Source organism: Anomaloglossus baeobatrachus, chromosome 2, assembly GCF_048569485.1.
Source record: "Anomaloglossus baeobatrachus isolate aAnoBae1 chromosome 2, aAnoBae1.hap1, whole genome shotgun sequence".
Classification (NCBI taxonomy): domain Eukaryota; kingdom Metazoa; phylum Chordata; class Amphibia; order Anura; family Aromobatidae; genus Anomaloglossus; species Anomaloglossus baeobatrachus.
The window spans coordinates 144,952,627-144,970,632 of NC_134354.1; the positions used below are offsets into that span (position 1 = coordinate 144,952,627).

An 18,006-nucleotide genomic window follows, 5' to 3' on the forward strand; every position below is an offset into this window, starting at 1 on the left:
GTTTTTTTGCCAGAAGTGAAAGGCAGCCAGACAAAAATGATCAGGCAGGTGTTAACTTGTATTCCGATAGCGGCAATGGCTGGGTGCTACACATCTGCCTCCTATTGACTTGAATGGGAGGTGGATGTGCAATGCCAGGTCGCAGCCGCTATTAGTTGACGGGGCAGCGATGGAAAGTAGCAATTCTGGCAGCCTGTTACCTCTGACAGCAACGTGAACAGCTGATTGGTAGGGGTGTGGGGTGTCAGACCCCGGTCAATCAAACATGAATGTCTTAAGGGTGCTTTACTCGCTGCGACATCGCGAGCGATAGCACCCGCCTCCGTCGTTCGTGCGACATTTGGTGATTGCTGCCGTAGCGAACATTATCGCTACGGCAGCATCACATGCACATACCTTTTCAGCAACGTCAGTGTGACCGGCGAACAATCCCTCCTTCAAGGGGGAGGTGCGTTCGGCGTCATAGTGACATCACTGCGGCGTCACTAAGCGGCCGCCCAATAGCAGTGGAGGGGCGGAGATGAGCGGGCGGAATATTCCGCCCACCTCCTTCCTTCCTCATTGCCGGTGGATACGCAGGTAAAGAGATGTTAGTCATTCCTGCGGCGTCACACATAGTGATGTGTGACGCCGCAGGAACGACGAACAACCAGCGGCATGCACCACCAACGATATTTGGAAAAGGAGCGACGTGTCAACGATTATCGATTTTTGACGTTTTTGTGATAGTTGATCGTCGCTCCTTGGTGTCATACGCTGCGATCTCGCTAACGACGCCGGATGTGCGTCACTAACGACGTGACCCCGACGATATATTGTTAGCAATGTTGCAGCGTGTAAAGCACCTTTTTTTCTAAAGATAGGCCATCAATGTAAACGTAGTTCATAACCTCTAACACTTGGTAGGTCTTTGCAAAGCCTAAGATGTTCTTGACCAAATAGATGCTTAGATTTGCTATAAATTAGGGTAGCAAAAAACACAGTTAAGGCTGCTTTACACACAACGATATCGCTAGCGATCTCGTTAGCGATGTGACACGCCAGATCGCAGATACGATTTGCCGAGATCGCACATAGGTCGTTTTTTGTATCGCCGGTCACATGTGCGATCTCGGCAAATCGTATCTGCGATCTGGCGTGTCACATCGCTAACGACATCGCTAGCGATATCGTTGTGTGTAAAACAGCCTTTACTTTGCAGCGCTGGGGTCAAATCTCACCAAGGACAAACAACTACAAGGCTTTCGTTTGCTCTCCATATGTTTGCGTGGGTTTCCTCCAGGTTCCCTGGTTTTCTCCCACACTTTAAAAGTCATACAGATAGAGAATTTTAATTGCAAGCCCGAATAGGGACAGTGATTATAATGTAATGTAAAGTGCTGAGGACATAATGACGCTGTGAGTAAAATAATAAATTGAAGTGAAAGAATGTTTATTCTAAACAGTTATTCACATATTCACAAAAGAGTTTAGGATAGTCATCACATTTGTATATTATCAAAAAATAAAAGCATATGCTGTAGGGGTGTGCCCTTTTGAGGGGCATGTGACTTTTTTTATTCAATTTAAAAAAAAAAAAAAAAAAAATTGAAGTTTTTTTATTGTGATTAGATTATTTTAGACTATCTTCAGGGGGTTGTAATTTTCAGGTGAGTGATTGGCAGATAAATGACAGATGTGGCAACATCACTACAGACCCAGTGGGAAACACTAATGTAACAGAGCTACAGTGGCCCACATTAGTATAAACTGTATGTGGACCTTTAGTCATAGAAGTCCCTTGTTTTATCAAAGCTGTATATTCAGGAGGAAAAAAAATGTTCTTATTAGCAGTCTATTAAACTGTAGCAGCTAAATCCACAGAAAACATTACAAAAAACAAAACACCCACAGAAAACACAAAACAAAGCGCATTAAGAAAAGTTACTGAAATTTGTGCAAAAGTAAATAAGAGAGAAACAGGAATAAGTGGAGTTTGGAAAACACGGCCACAATTTCTAGCATGGTGGTTTAACTTCATTCTGAGGTCATTTTGTAAATCTGTTTATTAATTATTATTTGATGATTACAATATGTCACCCATGTCATTATAATGTCATCCGACTTGTCTACTAAATAGAAATTTCATTTCACTGCAACTGATGAACTAAAAGAAACTGCACATCTTTTATCCGTATGGAAGGTTTTCCAGCAGTCTTACCTATAACAATTTATGGCCTCCCTCTAGGAGACTGATTGTGCACGGTCTATGAATGATCTGTGCATTTCTGATTGAACCAATGGAGTGTAAATTCTATTTGTTTGGCATATCTACTGGTAAAGTAATAAATCCTTTTGAAACAAGTCCCACTAGGTCCTAAGAGGCACCAGAATTTTGTTTTTGTTCTTAAAGAGCGGCTGATAATTTGCATACTTCATCCGATGTGAGCATTGCCCATACAAAATTCCATATAATGCTATTCTCTTAAAGGGAACCAATCACAAGAATTTTCGTATATAAGATAAAGCCAGTGCTATACTGGTACTATCAAGCTGACTCTATAATTCTATACATACCTTTAGTGGTCAGCTCGGATGTTTAGGTTTTGAAAACTAAGAAAGCAAACTTTATAAAATCGGCAGCTTCTTGAGTGACAGCTGCTGAGGATCAGATAATATCTGGGTATTCATAGTTATGTCCTCCCTCTGTTAGAATTAGCATAAGTATTATAAAAACAATTCACATTTTCACTTCCAGGATCTGTGGTGAGGTCATACCCAAGTGACCAGAAGGGGCGGGGCCTCAGCCAACAGGAAAATGTTGGTTTGTGGTATCAGCTTTGTTGGCTGAGGTCCCGCCTCTTTTGGTCACATGGGTATGACCTCACACACAAGTCCTGCTAGGTCAATTGTATAATTCTTATGCGAATTCTATTAGGGAGAGGCGATAACTCTGAATACCCCGCAGATATTATTTGATCCTCAGCTGCTGTTACTCATGAAGCTGATGATTTTATAAAACTTTACTTTCTGGGGTTTCAAAACCTAAACATACGAGCTGACCACTACAAGTATGTATAGAATCAGCCTGATAAAGCACTGGCTTTAGGTTAAATATGAAAATCCTGACAACTGGCTCCCTTTAAAAAGGTCCCAGATAACTCTAAAGGAGTTTTGCTACTAATGCTTGTGTCATGATAATCTAGCAATGCAAATAGGCAGCTGATGACTTGATGAATGAGCAAAACACTTTTTCGTTGGGTGAAATTATTTTTTCTCTGCTGCACAAAAGATCGTTCTCGGCAGCACATTATGCTATATAAAACAATATTTGTGCTGCCGAGTAGAGATGAGCGAACCTGAGGTTTGGTTTTCAAACTGAACATAAAAAACATTCAGGTTAGGAGCTCGGATGCTTAACGTGCAAACGCCACTGGCACGAGCATCGTTGTGCTCAGGTACGCTTTGTGCTCAGCCTAGTGCGAGCCACTTGCAGATTTTGAACAACGCACACTGGGGGTAACAACAGCGTGATCAAGTAGTGTGCAACAAAAAAAAAAAAATTGATAAAGCCCGCCCTCCCCTGGAAGTGATCTGCTTATCGCTGGCTGCATGTGGGCAGAGACTCAGACTGCCAATAAGTGTTTTCGAACCAGGCTCGGGCCAAGTTCAAACCAGTAGAGGTTTGGATCGATTGCTGCCAGCGAACCGAACCTCCAAAGGTTCGCTCACCTCTACTGCTGACACAATTTCTGCCTATGGGTACTGAATAATCTATCGCAGATCATTGATTGTGCATCGTCTACCGTGGTCTGTCCATGTAAACATAGACCGCCGATATTTACAAATCAGCAGTTGGCTTGTACAAACAAAATCTTTACATAGAGAAAGTCTTTCTAAATTTAAAGCAAGATCAAAGCTGAAAATTATCCAGAATGGCTTCCCTTCATCTTTAAGACTCTAATACATCGTCTCTCTACCTCTATGACTATCTTCTATTCATCAAACAAGATACATTTATGTTCCGATGAACATGTCCTTAAACATGTGGGGCACGTTTCTGATGAAAAACACTTTTAATTACCTTTCTTTTACAGTTGTAGACCGAAGTTTATTCCTCTGTCGAATCCAGTCAAAACAGCCCAGGAACAAGTCATTTTGCTTTCTCTCGTAAATTATAGGTATTATTTTATTAGCTCTGACCATTATTCCATAAATGACATCGCTGACAGTGACTACCCAATATTAGGTTTGACTGCAACAGAGTAGCTATTTAAAGTCCACTAGAATTTCCAGTGTTCCTATATTATTGCCATGGTAAATATAGCAAGGAAGCTAGAAGGGTCACAGCCAAGTGAATAGAGCTTCAGCCGACTTCACGCAACAGAGGACACAGAGATTTTAGCTGACATTCCTCCTATTTTCCTGGGAATTATTTTTTTTTCTTGAAGACTGATGAGAAATATCCTGTACCAAGGCTGTGTCCATACACAGTGTCAGTCGAGGGTGCCAAGGGCCCATCAGTAGCATTGATTTTAAGGGCCCACTTTTCAGCTAAATGCAATATTACCTGACCCTTGTTCACAGACTGCTTCTATAAAATAATAAACTTGGTAGTTTGTTAAGAAGCATCTCCTAGTTCTTATGTCTGTATAATTGTGAATCTGTGAACTAAATGTATTGTGCCAACCACTCGGATGTAGGAGGGGTGGAAGGCCCCCCCGGGAGATTCACCGGTTTACCTGTGGGCCAGCCTGAACCTGTCCATACAGATCATATGGCACAATGATAAGATCTAATAATTGTCATACAAATTACACAAAAAAATTATATTTAGAAATTGGTACCTACAAATTAATTTCCCTTGTGACACTAAACACAGATCAATTATTCACTTTTACCTGTATTTAAAGAGAGCCTGTTAGCAGCTTCATACTACCCTACCTATGGGCAGCACATAGTAGCCACATGAGCTACTCATGTAAACTGAACATATATTCTACTAATTGAATGTATAGTGCTAATAAGTGCCAGGCTCATTGAGAAATGTCTGCTAAGAAGATCCCCTCTGACTTCCCCCGCCCTGTTCATATTTATTTTTGGATCTCGCTGTATACAAATAGGTAGAGACCAGTCAGTCAAGGAAAGGCTGGCGGAGAATAACTGGAAGTGAACTTGTGTCCACTGTAATGGTAATGTAATTATACATATTATATATATATATATATATATATATATATATATATATATATATATATATATATATATATATATATATATACATACACATATATATATATACATACATACATACATACATACATACATACATACATACACACACAAGATCAGATAAAGTCTGGGCAACCATTGAAAATTTGTGCTGACCTTGGCAAGTGTAGTGTAAACCAACGGACAAGCGCTCCTAAAATGCCCCACCATTAAAAATAAAATATATTACAATGTATTATATTATGTTTGAAAGGATAAAAGGACAACAATAAAATGGGTCATTATGAAATGGTTAATAACATTAAAGGGTTTCTTCGGCGCTGATCATTCCTGCATTGGGAGGTGAAGGGCATGGATGACATTGCATGGGACAGATGCCCGGCAGGTGCTTAGCAGCAAAGAATAAACTATACAAATAGAAATTATACTGGGTTTGGTGCTTGTCAAAACCATTATAAAGTATCAATGGCAATATGTAAAAATGGCCAGAAACCAGGAAATTAGAAGTGAAAGGTTTACTGAAAAACTAATATATACACACACACTAACACATTTGAGTAAAAAAGCCATTATGTTATACACTCGGTAGATGACTGTCATGAGTTCATATTCAATATGTCTCATTTCAAGCTGGCAGACACTACAAGCATAAAAGGCTCATCAGAGCAGATTTAGCCATGAATTGTTCTGCCTATAATAAGAGATGCTGAAAAGAAGGGAAGCACTAAATTTCACACATTTATAAAAAGAGAACATCCATAAATCTGGTAACATTTGACTCTTATTATCTTTATGGCTATGTATGCATACACGGGCACCACCTGATGTTCCATCAATATTAGGAAGCAATATCACTGCTGCTCCATTGCTTTCCTGCAGACATAACTGCTTATTATTGTGCCAGAGAAACAATATAAATAGAACTGCAAAATAAGGATAAATTAGAACAACAAAAAGAAATGAAGACTGTGAACAAGCATCATCTCTAACCATATCTAGAAAAGCGTCTGCTAAAAAACTGGAAACGCACACAAAGTGGGCCTAATTAAATGTTAACTCACATTGTTAAAACATGCAAAACTTTCAATTGGAAAAACATAAAAAACTCTCCTGGAGAGTCTGGAGTTCCTTTACTTCCCATTCAAAATGTCTACCTTATGTGTCAAGTCAAGTGCAACCGGTCACACATGCTCAGTAGCTTACTAATCGCCTGTATTTGTCAGTGGAGTGATTCAGACAATTGCAGAGTCCCACCTATATCAATCAGCATGCCCACATCACTGCAAGGCACATACAATGGATGTTCCGAGAGTGAATCCAAGGAACCCTTGGAGGGGCTGGTGGGGGGGAGGGCCACTACCATACATATACTGTACCTAAAAGCAATATGAGGATATGTGAGCTAAATAAGGCATATAGTTTATGCCATGCTGGAGAACTGAACTTGCTTGAATTGAGAATTGTATTGAGGTAGACAGAGGTAGACAGAGATGTTGTCATTGTCACGCTAGGTACGGGGAAGTACCACAAAACGATTAAAGGAAAGGAAAACCCTTCGCTTAGGGAAGGGGAGATGGTGACCCCTGACAAAACCTACCACTGGTCCCTGGGGTCCCTTATCACCCTAGATAGGTTCTGCACCCATGCGCAGAGCCGGATACCTGACCCTAGATATGCCTAGTGCTTGGCCCTAAATAGGGAATGGGTGGGATGAGCTCTGTGTCAACCCCACTAAACACTAGACAAAACGCAAGGAGTACACACCGGGTAAATCATGCATGAACTACTTATCCACAGATGACTCAGGATGAAGTTCAGCAAGGTTTCAACAACAACAACACAGCTGATTGCAAGCAGCCTGCTTGCATCCAGAGCACGAATGAACTGAATATCATCAGCACAAGTCCACGGAAAATTAGAGTATTTAAACCCAAGGTTAAAATCAGATGATTTGCAGCTGAAGGGAAAAAGAGCTCTGCTGGGTCTTAAAACGAAAAGGATAAAAACCCAGCAGAGGAGCTACCTAGTATACTGAATACTGACAAAAGGAACAAAAGAGTCAGGGAGCATTTTACACAGCCAAACCCTGTGACCTTCTACTGACGTACGCTAGAGTACTGTCTGTCACTCGTGACACACCCATGACAGAGGTAGACAGAGAGGTAGACAGATTCTACGGGCACTAAGAGGCCTGTTTATCCACGAGACTACAGGAGTTGCTGGGACTTATACCTTGCATGCCTATCTTTAGGATAGGTCACTCATTAATACCTGATCAGTGAAGGTACAGCATCCGCATCGATCACCTGTTCCAGGTGTTGGCAGGAGCAGCAGTGCTCAGTTGTGTAGCTCCACAGTATAGTGACAGTGGACAGATACTACATATCTTCCAACTTTTCATTCAAATAGGGGGCACATTTATAATACCCAGCCACGGCCTCTATACAGCTATGCACTTCGGACCACTGCTTACACTGGGAACAACTGATCAGCAGGGGGTGCTGGGTGTCCCAACCCTCCTATCAGATGCTGATTACCTATCCTAAGGATAGGCCTTCAATACAAAAGTTTTGGACAATCTTTAAAAATTCCCCACTACACATCAGTGTACAGATATGAAAGAAAGTCAATAGAGATAAAAGGACTGAATTTTCCTCAGATCTTCAAAAGAAACTGCTTCCTTTTTACACTCAACTAAAAATGTCCTATGGTCACACTTATCCTAATTATTCCTAATACTGTGCAAGTTCTGAAGAAGGCCCTTGTGTCTGAAACGTTGCTAATATTATACATTGCAGCATAAACAACAGCCAGTGTATGAATAATAACAGCAGGAACAAATATTACGAACTTGTAGAAACGTCAGTGGTTGATATGTAAGGCCATGAATATAAGCTATCATATCTAACAAATTATGGGGTGCGTTTAGATTGGATGATAATTATCAGCCAGGCTTAACAAGCTGCCAATTACCCCGCAAGGAGCAAAATGTTCGTTTGGGGGTGAAATGCTTTTTTAAGTATACAAGGCATCTGCAATAAAGAACAAGGATATTATGCATGCAGAATGATTAAGTTACATATCGTTCTGTATGACCGCACAGTCGCCTGGTCTAAACAGCCCGGTAAACAACCACCAATCGGAAAACATGTAATGGATTGGCAGTCAGTTGGTCAACAGCCGCAGTCAGGGAGTGTAAATCTCCTTTGGCTTGAAATTCCACCTATGTTACATGGCAGATAGTCATTCTTACACTTATGTTATCCTTTGCCGATGATATTCATTTCTAGCTTCACATACATAGTACTGCAGCAATTTAATGAATCCTTTTAACATCAGTGATTCAGATCAAGCTGAACGGATCATGATAATGACATTGCTAATAGATGAACGTGGAGAACAGTTTTTGCTTGCAGGACATGCTCCGCTATCCACAAGTTGATATTTGAGATGCAGAATACATACCACTGTCTGATGGTTGACTTGAATCACTTCATCACCGGCATGGATCTTCTTGCATCTATCAGCCGGAGACTGTTAAATAAGCAGAATGCTTTAAGTGAAGACTTAATTGAGGTTCATACATTTTCAGGGGCAAATTGTCAGATTTCTTAAAGCAAACCAGCCACCTATGTCATACTAGTTATTATTGTGCCACTGTGTAGCGAATCCATACTGATGTGGATTGTGTTTGATCACATTCATTTTCCCATTGTACCGAATGCAAATTGATTTTAGACAATTTAACCATCATAAATACACACAGTCAGAAACAGTATATCTCATTATTAAAAGGGATTGTCCAAGCTATTTTTAAAAATGGCCACAAAGTAGGGGCAGCTGAGAAAATGACAAAATAAGCTATAATCAACTATTAAATCAATCATTGGCCTTTGTGAACTGTCCTACAGAGCCAACCATTTTCTGGTGACCACTGCATCTATACACTCAGTACAGCAGACACAAACTGACTGTTACCACTGTCCAATGATTGACCAACGAAATTAACAGCAGAGGTCACATGAGCGTGGTCAAAAAGATCTCAGACACCATGTTGAATAATTTCTAAATCCTAATGTCTAAAATATTACATGCTTATGATTATTATGTCCCCACAGTCTCTGATAGGTTACAGGTTCTCCCTAAATAAGCTCATTACATAATGAAATATATGGATACTACTTACATTTTCTGTAGTTCCAGTTATCACATGGAGACCATCGTATGTGGATTTAATGTACATTCCCTGGAATTAAACATATAAGGATATAAAGAAACAGTCTACACTATGAACATGCCAAATTCAGCAATATCAAATCATACAGGATAGATTAAAGAAAAGATGAGTGAATCACTAAAAATTCCCATTTCCGGCCTGCCTCCTAAAACCCTTTAATAGACCCATATCTGAAACCTATATGACAATAGAGCCTGACTTAGGCCGGTGTCACACTTGCAAGTGTCTCACGTGTATCTCGCGAGAGTCTCGCGTTGCATCACCCGGCAAGGACTCACACTCTTCTCACAGGAGCGGGTAAGTTGCATACATCTCTATGTAGCTGACACGCTCCTGTGAGGAGAGCGTGAGTCCGTGACGGGTGATGCAACGTGAGACTCGTGCAAGATACACGCGAGGCACTCGCAAGTGTGACACCGGCCTCAGAGTCTCATTTTCCAACATTGATGACAGATGTCATTATCTGTAGATCCATAAGAAGAAAACTGACTGCTGATGAAATACTAGTGAAGGAAAAATTTGCTCCTTTCTTGTTGCAAGTAATGCAAAAAACAAACAAAAATAGTTGAGATGTGGTGACCAAGCATGTAGCTCCTATCCTTAGGATTGGAGATATTATTTCATTTTCTCCTGGAACGTTCAGGAGAATGCAAAAATTGAGGAGACTTTCAAAACTTCTGGATGAGTTGGCAAATCCACTACATGAACAGTATAAATTGAAGCGGAGAGTTGATGCGCTCCCTGATTTGCCACTAATTTCGACATGGAACAGATTGCTTTAGTTACGATTGTGTACTACTAGACATAGAAAGCACACTCTGAACTCCAGACATCAGGAGTAGAGATGAGCGAACCAGCCATGGTTCAGCTCGAGTTCGGTTCGCCGAACGGAGGTCTCGTTCGAGTTCGGTTCGGCGAACCACTCGAACCGCATAGGAAACAATGGAAGGCAATCACAAACACATAAAAACACCTAGAAAACACCCTCAAAGGTGTCCAAAAGGTGACAAACAACTCACAACACAACACAAACACATGGAAAAGTGACAAGGACAAATTATCATGCTTAAACAAAACAGCGTTACAAGGAAAAGAGGATGAGACACAGATATAGGCATGGCATGCCCTTCTAAAATCATGCAAAACACCGCAAGGGTTACGCCAAGCGGAGTCTCCCTTTTTTTTCTAAAAATTGGGCCACACAGACACCTACCCCTTCAGTGGCAGCACTTGTGCCCCAGTTGTACACTTCACAGGTAGATTTACATCAAGCACATTCAAAATCCACAAGCATTTACTCTCCCCAGGATGACACAGGGCCAGGGTAGTAAATTCCTTGTGGATCAATGACTTGTTCATTTTGATAAACGTTAGTCTGTCCACATTGTCACTGGACAGACGCGTGCGCTTATCTGTTAGCACACACCCAGCAGCACTGAAGACACGTTCAGAGACAATGCTGGCAGCTGGACACGACAAAATCTCCAAGGCGTAAGTGGAGAGCTCTGGCCATTTTTCAAGATTTGAAGCCCAAAATGAGCAAGACTCCATTTGCAAAGTCATGGCATCGATGTTCATTTGGAGATACTCCTGTATCATCCTCTCCAGCCGTTGACTATGTGTCAGACTTGTTGTCTCTGGTGGCCTTGCAAAGGATGGTCTGAAAAGATTCAATAAAATTGCTGTTACCAGCACCAGATACGGTGCTGCTGGTACGGGTAGACTGTTGAAGATGACGAGACCGTCCCATGTTTGTCAAGTTACAATTGGGAGATTCACTCCCTGCACCACGGTTGTTTGGTGGAAAAGCCGAGCTAAGATCGAGTAACAGCTTCTGCTGATACTCCTGCATACGTGCGTCCCTTTCTATGGCTGGAATTATGTCACAAAATATGGACTTGTACCGGGGATCTAATAGTGTGGCAAGCCAGTAGTCATCATCACTTCTAATTTTGACAATACGAGGGTCATGTTGGAGGTAGTGCAGCAAGAAGGCGTTCATGTGTCTTGTGCAGCCATGTGGACCAAGTCCATGCTGTGTTTGTGGCATAGAGGTGCTAACCGTTCTTTCTTCCTCTGACATCTCCCCCCAACCTCTTTCAACTGATGAACGTCTGGACCTTGGTGATGTTATTGTCTCTTGCGCATATGAATCCTCCTGTAGTTCCTCCCCTTCCTGTTGTCCCAAACCCTGACTCCGAATAGTGTTTAGCGTGTGCTCCAGCATGTAAATGACTGAAATAGTCATGCTGATAATGGCATTCTCAGCGCTAAACATATTCGTCGCCATGTCGAAACTGTGCAGAAGGGTGCATAGGTCCTTGATCTGAGACCACTCCATTAGGGTGATCTGCCCCACCTCTGCATCTCGTTGGCCCAGGCTATACATCATGACGTATTGCACCAGGGCTCGACGGTGCTGCCACAGTTGCTGTAACATGTGGAGAGTCGAATTCCAGCGCATTTCAGGCGATGAACCGGCAGGCTGAAAGACTTCTGGAGCGATGCAAGTCGCTCAGCAGCGGTGGTTGAACGGCAGAAGTGAGCAGACAGTTTTCATGCCCTGTTCAGAAGGCCATCTAGGCCGGGATAGTGTGTGAAAAAATTGCTGGACAACAAGGTTCAACACGTGAGCCATACAAGGCACGTGTGTCACCTTGCCCAGGTGAAGGGCCGCACCCAGGTTTGCAGCATTGTCGCACACGGCCTTACCAGGCTGCAGGTTGAGTGGAGACAACCATTTATTAAACTCAGTCTCCAGAGCTGCCCACAACTCAGCCGCTGTGTGACTCCCATTTCCAAGACATTTCAAGCTAAAGACCGCCTGATGCCGTTGCGCTCTGCTGCCAGCATAGTAATGAGGTGTGCGCGATTCCTTCTGCGCAGTTAGAACGCTGGTGGCCTGACCAGGCATGCTTGGGGCGGAGGTGGAGAACCCAGACGAGGTGGAGGAGGCAGAAGCAGTGGCGGAACTTGGACAGACAGAGGATTGACACACAAGTCGTGGGGACAGCAAGACTTGTGTAGCAGACCCTTCACCATCTATCACCATAGTTACCCAGTGCCCAGTCAGCGACATGTAACGCCCCTGTCCATGCTTTCTGGTCCAATTATCGGTGGTGAAATGCACCCGTTCACACACAGAGTTTCTCAAGGAAGCGGTGATGTTGTGTGCGACACGCTGGTGTAGCGCAGGCACACCATTCTTAGAGAAGTAGTAGCGACTGGGCATCTGGTACTGGGGCACAGCGACAGACATAATGTCTCTAAAATCCTGTGTGTCCACCAGGCGGAAAGGCAGCATTTCGGTAGCCAAGAGCTTACAGAGGGATAAAGTCAACCTCTTAGCTTTGTCATGGGTCGCAGGAAATGGCCTTTTATTTGTCCACATCTGAGGGACAGAGTTCTGGCTGCTGTGTGTAGATGGTGGTGAGTAGGGTGTCCCTGAAAAAATGCAGGTTTGTGAGGAAAGTGCACGCGTAGACATGATGTTGCCTTCATCCAACGTTGATGCTATCGATGTCTGAGAGATCTGTACACACGCACTTGTTTCCCCTTCCAAACCAACTGACGACCTACCAAGCAAACTGCCTGTTGCGGTTACAGTGGTGGAAGTTGTGCGTGGAAAACCAGGTGTGACAGCTGTCCCCACAGTCCTAGAAGATGAAGAGCGCGCGGATGCACTTGAAGGGGCAGGCGGTGGATGGTTCGCTCCGCTAGACCGCATTGCTGCACGGTGAGCTTCCCACTGGGACATATGATATTTATTCATGTGACGATTCATGGAAGAAGTTGTCAAACTCCTGAGGTTTTGCCCTCTACTAACAGAATCACGACAAATTTTACATATCACATGATTTGGGCGATCTTTTTCTATGTCAAAAAAGGTCCAGGCTAGGCAAGGCTTAGAGGGCATGCGACCTGCTGAGCCCCCCCAACTAGTGCTCAGAGGCAGAGTGGTGGCTGAGGATGCAGTTGTAGATGTGCTACCAGTACTACTCCTCTGTCCAGGAAGGCGCAAGGTAACTTCGTCATCAGTAGCATCCTCCTCCACCGCCTCTGTTGACCTCTTCGAGTGCCTGACTGTGGGTTGACAGTAGGTGGGATCTAGAACTTCCTCATCAATTGTTGTGTTTGCACTCCCCTCACCCTCAGACCGAGCCTCTTCCTGACGTGAAACAATATTTAAGTTGTCATCCCAATCTGGTATCTGCGTCTCATCGTCATCAGTATGTTCCTAATTGTCTATAACAACAGGTGTTACAGTTTGTGACAAAGGGTCAACATTATGCTCAGAAACTTGGTCCTCACGGCCTGAATCAGAGTCACAAAGGTTCTGGGCATCACTGCAGACCATTTCCTGGTCTGTACTTACTGTAGCTTGGGAGCAGACCTCTGATTCCCAGGCTATAGTGTGACTGAACAGCTCTGCAGACTCAGCCATCTCAGTTCCACCATACTGTGCAGGGCGGATGGAGACTTCAGAGCTGGGAGAAAGCAAGTTTGATTGGGATGACAACTCAGAGGACTGGTGTTTTTTGGATGCGGTAGTTGAGGTGGCGGAGAGGGCACTTGTTGGACCACTTGAGATCCATTCAAGCATTTTCTTTTTGAAGCCATCATCAACCTTTGTTCCAGTTGTTTGTGTCCGTAAAAAAGGGAGCACATCGGATTGTCCACGGTAAGTAGTAGACATCTTACTTTTGCTGGAAAATGGTCTATCTTCAGCAGATGTTAATGGAGCTTTGCCAACTTCCCCACGGACAAACCCTTTTTTTCCCTTTTCCAACACGCCTCTTCCCCTTTCCACTAGCATCTGTCATTTTGCCACTCATGTTGATTGCGACAAGATTGTGCACTTAAAATGTGGTAGCAAATACTGAGAGGTGGTGTAGATTGCAGCGGTGGTCTAGCTTTATTAACAGCAGAATAAACAACAATAACTATCCCTGACAATGCAACTACGGCCCTTAAACTGGCAGCATAGTTTGCTACTAGAATGGCTTAGTAACAATGAGTTTCAGAGTGCAATGCAGAGGTGCCGCAAATATCTTTGCACCAGTGGGACAATAATGGAAGTCCAACAGCCACTTTTAGGATGCCACTAAGTTTCCTCAGTGTTTGCTAGTATAATGGCTTAGTAACAATGAGCTGGAGTGTGCAAAGGGCATGAGGGTACAGTGGCAGGGTTGTGGGTCTGTGTAGAGGAAAGGAAGCCTCACTTTATATCCCTCCTAATGGGGAAATGCAGCGAGGAAGTCCCTGACCTTAGCTACACAGACGCTCTTATCTGTTGCTGTTAAAATCTGTTTCCACGGACCTGACTGTCACCTATGGCTCTGAACCTGCTGTTATTAGCCCTTACAAGGGCTAAAAGAAACTTCTATCCCTATTCTGTATAGTGCTGTGTGTAGAGCGTACACAGCAGTATTGGAGACAGGAGCTGCACCTGCGGTGACTGACACCCAGACGCAGAAGGCAGATAATGGCGTCCTGACGGGCAGATACCTGTTTTTATAATGCAGGGACATGTGACATGGACATCCTATCCCACATGCTATTGCTTCTCTGGCTTAAAGTCCACTTAGCTGTGTGTGTGTCTGGGATTGGCTTACATGCTGGCCCGCCCCGCTACACGCGCGCGCTTAGGGAAGGAAGACCAGGAAAAAAAAAAAAATGGCAATCGCCATTATCCCAGCAGCAGTGATCTGAATGCGCTGTTCCTACTATACGCTGAAATTTCATAATAGTGTGAGTCACAGAGTGACTTACACTATTACAGCGGAAAGCCAGCTACTAATTAGCTTGGCTTTTTGCTGCTAGAACCGTTCTCGAACGTAACTAGAACTATCAAGCTTTTGCAAAAAGCTCGTGTTCTAGTTCGATCTAGAACAGCCCCCAAAATCACTCGAACCGCGAACTGGAGAACCACGAACCGCGCTCAACTCTAATCAGGAGGCACGATGACGTCACTCTCTTTTTGCCAGGCACAGACTGCATACAGGAAGATGGACAATATTCCGCAGTCTGCACCTGACGCAATGAAGTGAAGTGATGTCCAAACGCCACCGGCAATGATTGCAAATTGAAGGGAACAGAATATACAATATAAACCACTAGTAATGGGCGAGCAGCAAAATGCTCGAATGCTCGTTACTCGATTCAAGCTGATCAGACGCTTGGACTAGCTCGATGCAAGTAATGAGCATTATGGAAAGTCAATGATTGGCCTGTTAGGGTCTCTGCCAACATACAGCCAGCCATAAACAAAGAGAGGAGATTTGGGTTTTTTTGGTGGTTGGGGGTGGGGGGGGGGGTTCACACTGCTTCTGAGAATGTGGGATTTTTTTTCCCTGGGAGAGAGATTCAGAGACAGCGAATGGCTCGCCCTGGGATGCCTGCACATATCATGCATTGAAGAAACCTTTGTGGTTATTGTTTCATGGACAAAATATCCGAGCTCCCGTGATACTCGATCGAGCTTCACAAGTACCTGAGCACCCCGATGATCGATCCAGGAACGAGCACTGCCAAGCATGCTCACTCATCACTAATAACCACTCACTGGTACCGAATGAGGAGTTTAAGGTTTTTTTTTGGGTGAGGAGGCGGTACAAAAGTGGCATAGGAAGTCTGTTGTGTGGGGGCACAAATGGTGGATATTTCTATATGGGGGCAATATTATTGTGGGGTTACAAATAGAGGACATTATTGTGTAGGCAACATATGGGGAAGCCAAAAATTGGGTATATTAATATGAGAGGGAAAATAGTTTTTTTTTATGTGAGATAACAATTGGGGACATTAAGTCTCCACAATAATATTGCCCGAGACAGTAAGTAGGGGACAATACCATGTGGAAATACTACTATTGTGGGGGCATAAATTTATATATTTGAGTACTATTGTTTGGTGACACAATTAAGGTAAATTATTTTGTGGTGGCTCTATTATTATGGTGGTAAAAAACATTTCTAATATTGTGTCAACACAAATTGCATTGTAAATCTGTGGCTCCACAAAAAGAACACTATTACTATGTGGAGGCACTAAAGGAGCAATATTACTGTGCGGACACAAAGGGAGCACTCTTAAAATGTGAGTACACAGAAAGGACACTAACTTTATGAGGGAACAGCAGTGCACTATAAATACTGAGGCAGAAAAAATGCACTGCTACAAATGTGGAGCACTATGGGGTGAAAAAATGAGGGTACTATTACTGTGCAGGACACCAAGGCGGGATTATTACTTTGGTTTGTTATAGCACTATGGAGTTTGTGTAGAGTAGGGAAGAAGCTAGAAAAGTTTCACTGACTGACAAAACGTTAACAATATGTTGAACGTTTGACTTTCAGGCTCCATAGTTCATCATCCACTACAGCTTCGAATGCGATACTAACTTCAGTTTATATACAATCATCTTAGCTATCTTATACATAAGTTTGAGATGCAATTATTAAGAATATGATTAGTTAGGCATATTCTTGTTAGGTCACTGCATCGTTACCGTTTTAGTCCTGATGGTGGAAAAATCTGTTTCTTCCTGTATACTACAAATTACAACCTGTTTTCGCATTCCCTAAGAGCTCAATGTGTTATCAGGTTGATTCCTTAATGAAAAGTAATTGATTCAAATCAAGGAGCAGCCATGATTATGTCCCAAGAAAAGACAAACCGCTTCACCCAGCTTATGGAGAGTCTCTATGCCAAGAATATTGACAAAACTGCATCGTTTGAGTGCCATGACAAATTGGAAGAATATGAAATTAAGTTCGTCCATTCAAAAGCCAAGAGGTGGATGTCCAGACAAAATGAGGGAATCAACAAGTTGGCTCATCACAACCGGTCTGTCACGTCTGGTGATACAAATATGGCAGAGGTGGTGGCTCGCATACTTTATAATAGTAAGATTACAGACATCCATTCAAGCACCATGCGACACACGTTACACAAGTCTTGAGTGGTGGCCAGAAAAAAAAAAGTGAAGCAGCATTTACTTCAGTATCCTCATTAGAAGCGTTGGGAAGAGATAGCAAATTAAAAAAGTATGAAAAGTGGACAGTTGAGCCTGGAAACGTGTGACTTGGAGGGACGAGATGAAATTCAAGAGGCTCAGATGGGGTCAAATGGGTCTGGAAGAAACCAGGGAAAAAAAGGTAATAAATCGAGAAATTGAAGGAACTGACCAAGAATGCTGGTGATCTCCTGTTTATGGGATAATTGGCTGAGATAATGGTCGCCCGAAAGATCAGATGAAACATCATTCGGCTAACAACCATATGATCCGTATCCCCAGCTTTAGTCTTGGTATGAGAACAAGCTCATTACACAGACAATTGTTTTGATTCCAGAAAGCTCTATGCTTTTTTGAATTCTGTCCAGAGACATTAGAGGTCAAGTAAGGTGACGGAAAATGTAACGCAACTGACGTCCCTGAACTCTACCTTGCAGGGACGCTGAAGCGCTCACTGCTCCGGCCACTCAGCCTATAACACTTCGGTCTCAGCCACAGCTCTGTCTTCCAGACTTTTGCATTCTGTACAGGCCTACTGGTG

General features: G+C 43.0%; 1 protein-coding gene across 4 annotated transcripts in view; it reads right to left on the reverse strand.

Annotated features, from left to right (window-relative positions):
* CNKSR2 (connector enhancer of kinase suppressor of Ras 2) overlaps positions 1-18,006 on the reverse strand; it is a 562,096-nt gene that overhangs the window by 379,617 nt on the left and 164,473 nt on the right. For all 4 annotated transcript variants that reach the window (XM_075335413.1, XM_075335412.1, XM_075335411.1 and 1 more), the window contains exons 8-9: positions 9,398-9,457; positions 8,677-8,745 (exon numbers count right to left, since the gene is read on the reverse strand). In XM_075335413.1, the coding sequence (XP_075191528.1) occupies positions 8,677-8,745; positions 9,398-9,457 (129 nt within the window). The remainder of the gene's footprint in view (positions 1-8,676; positions 8,746-9,397; positions 9,458-18,006) is intronic.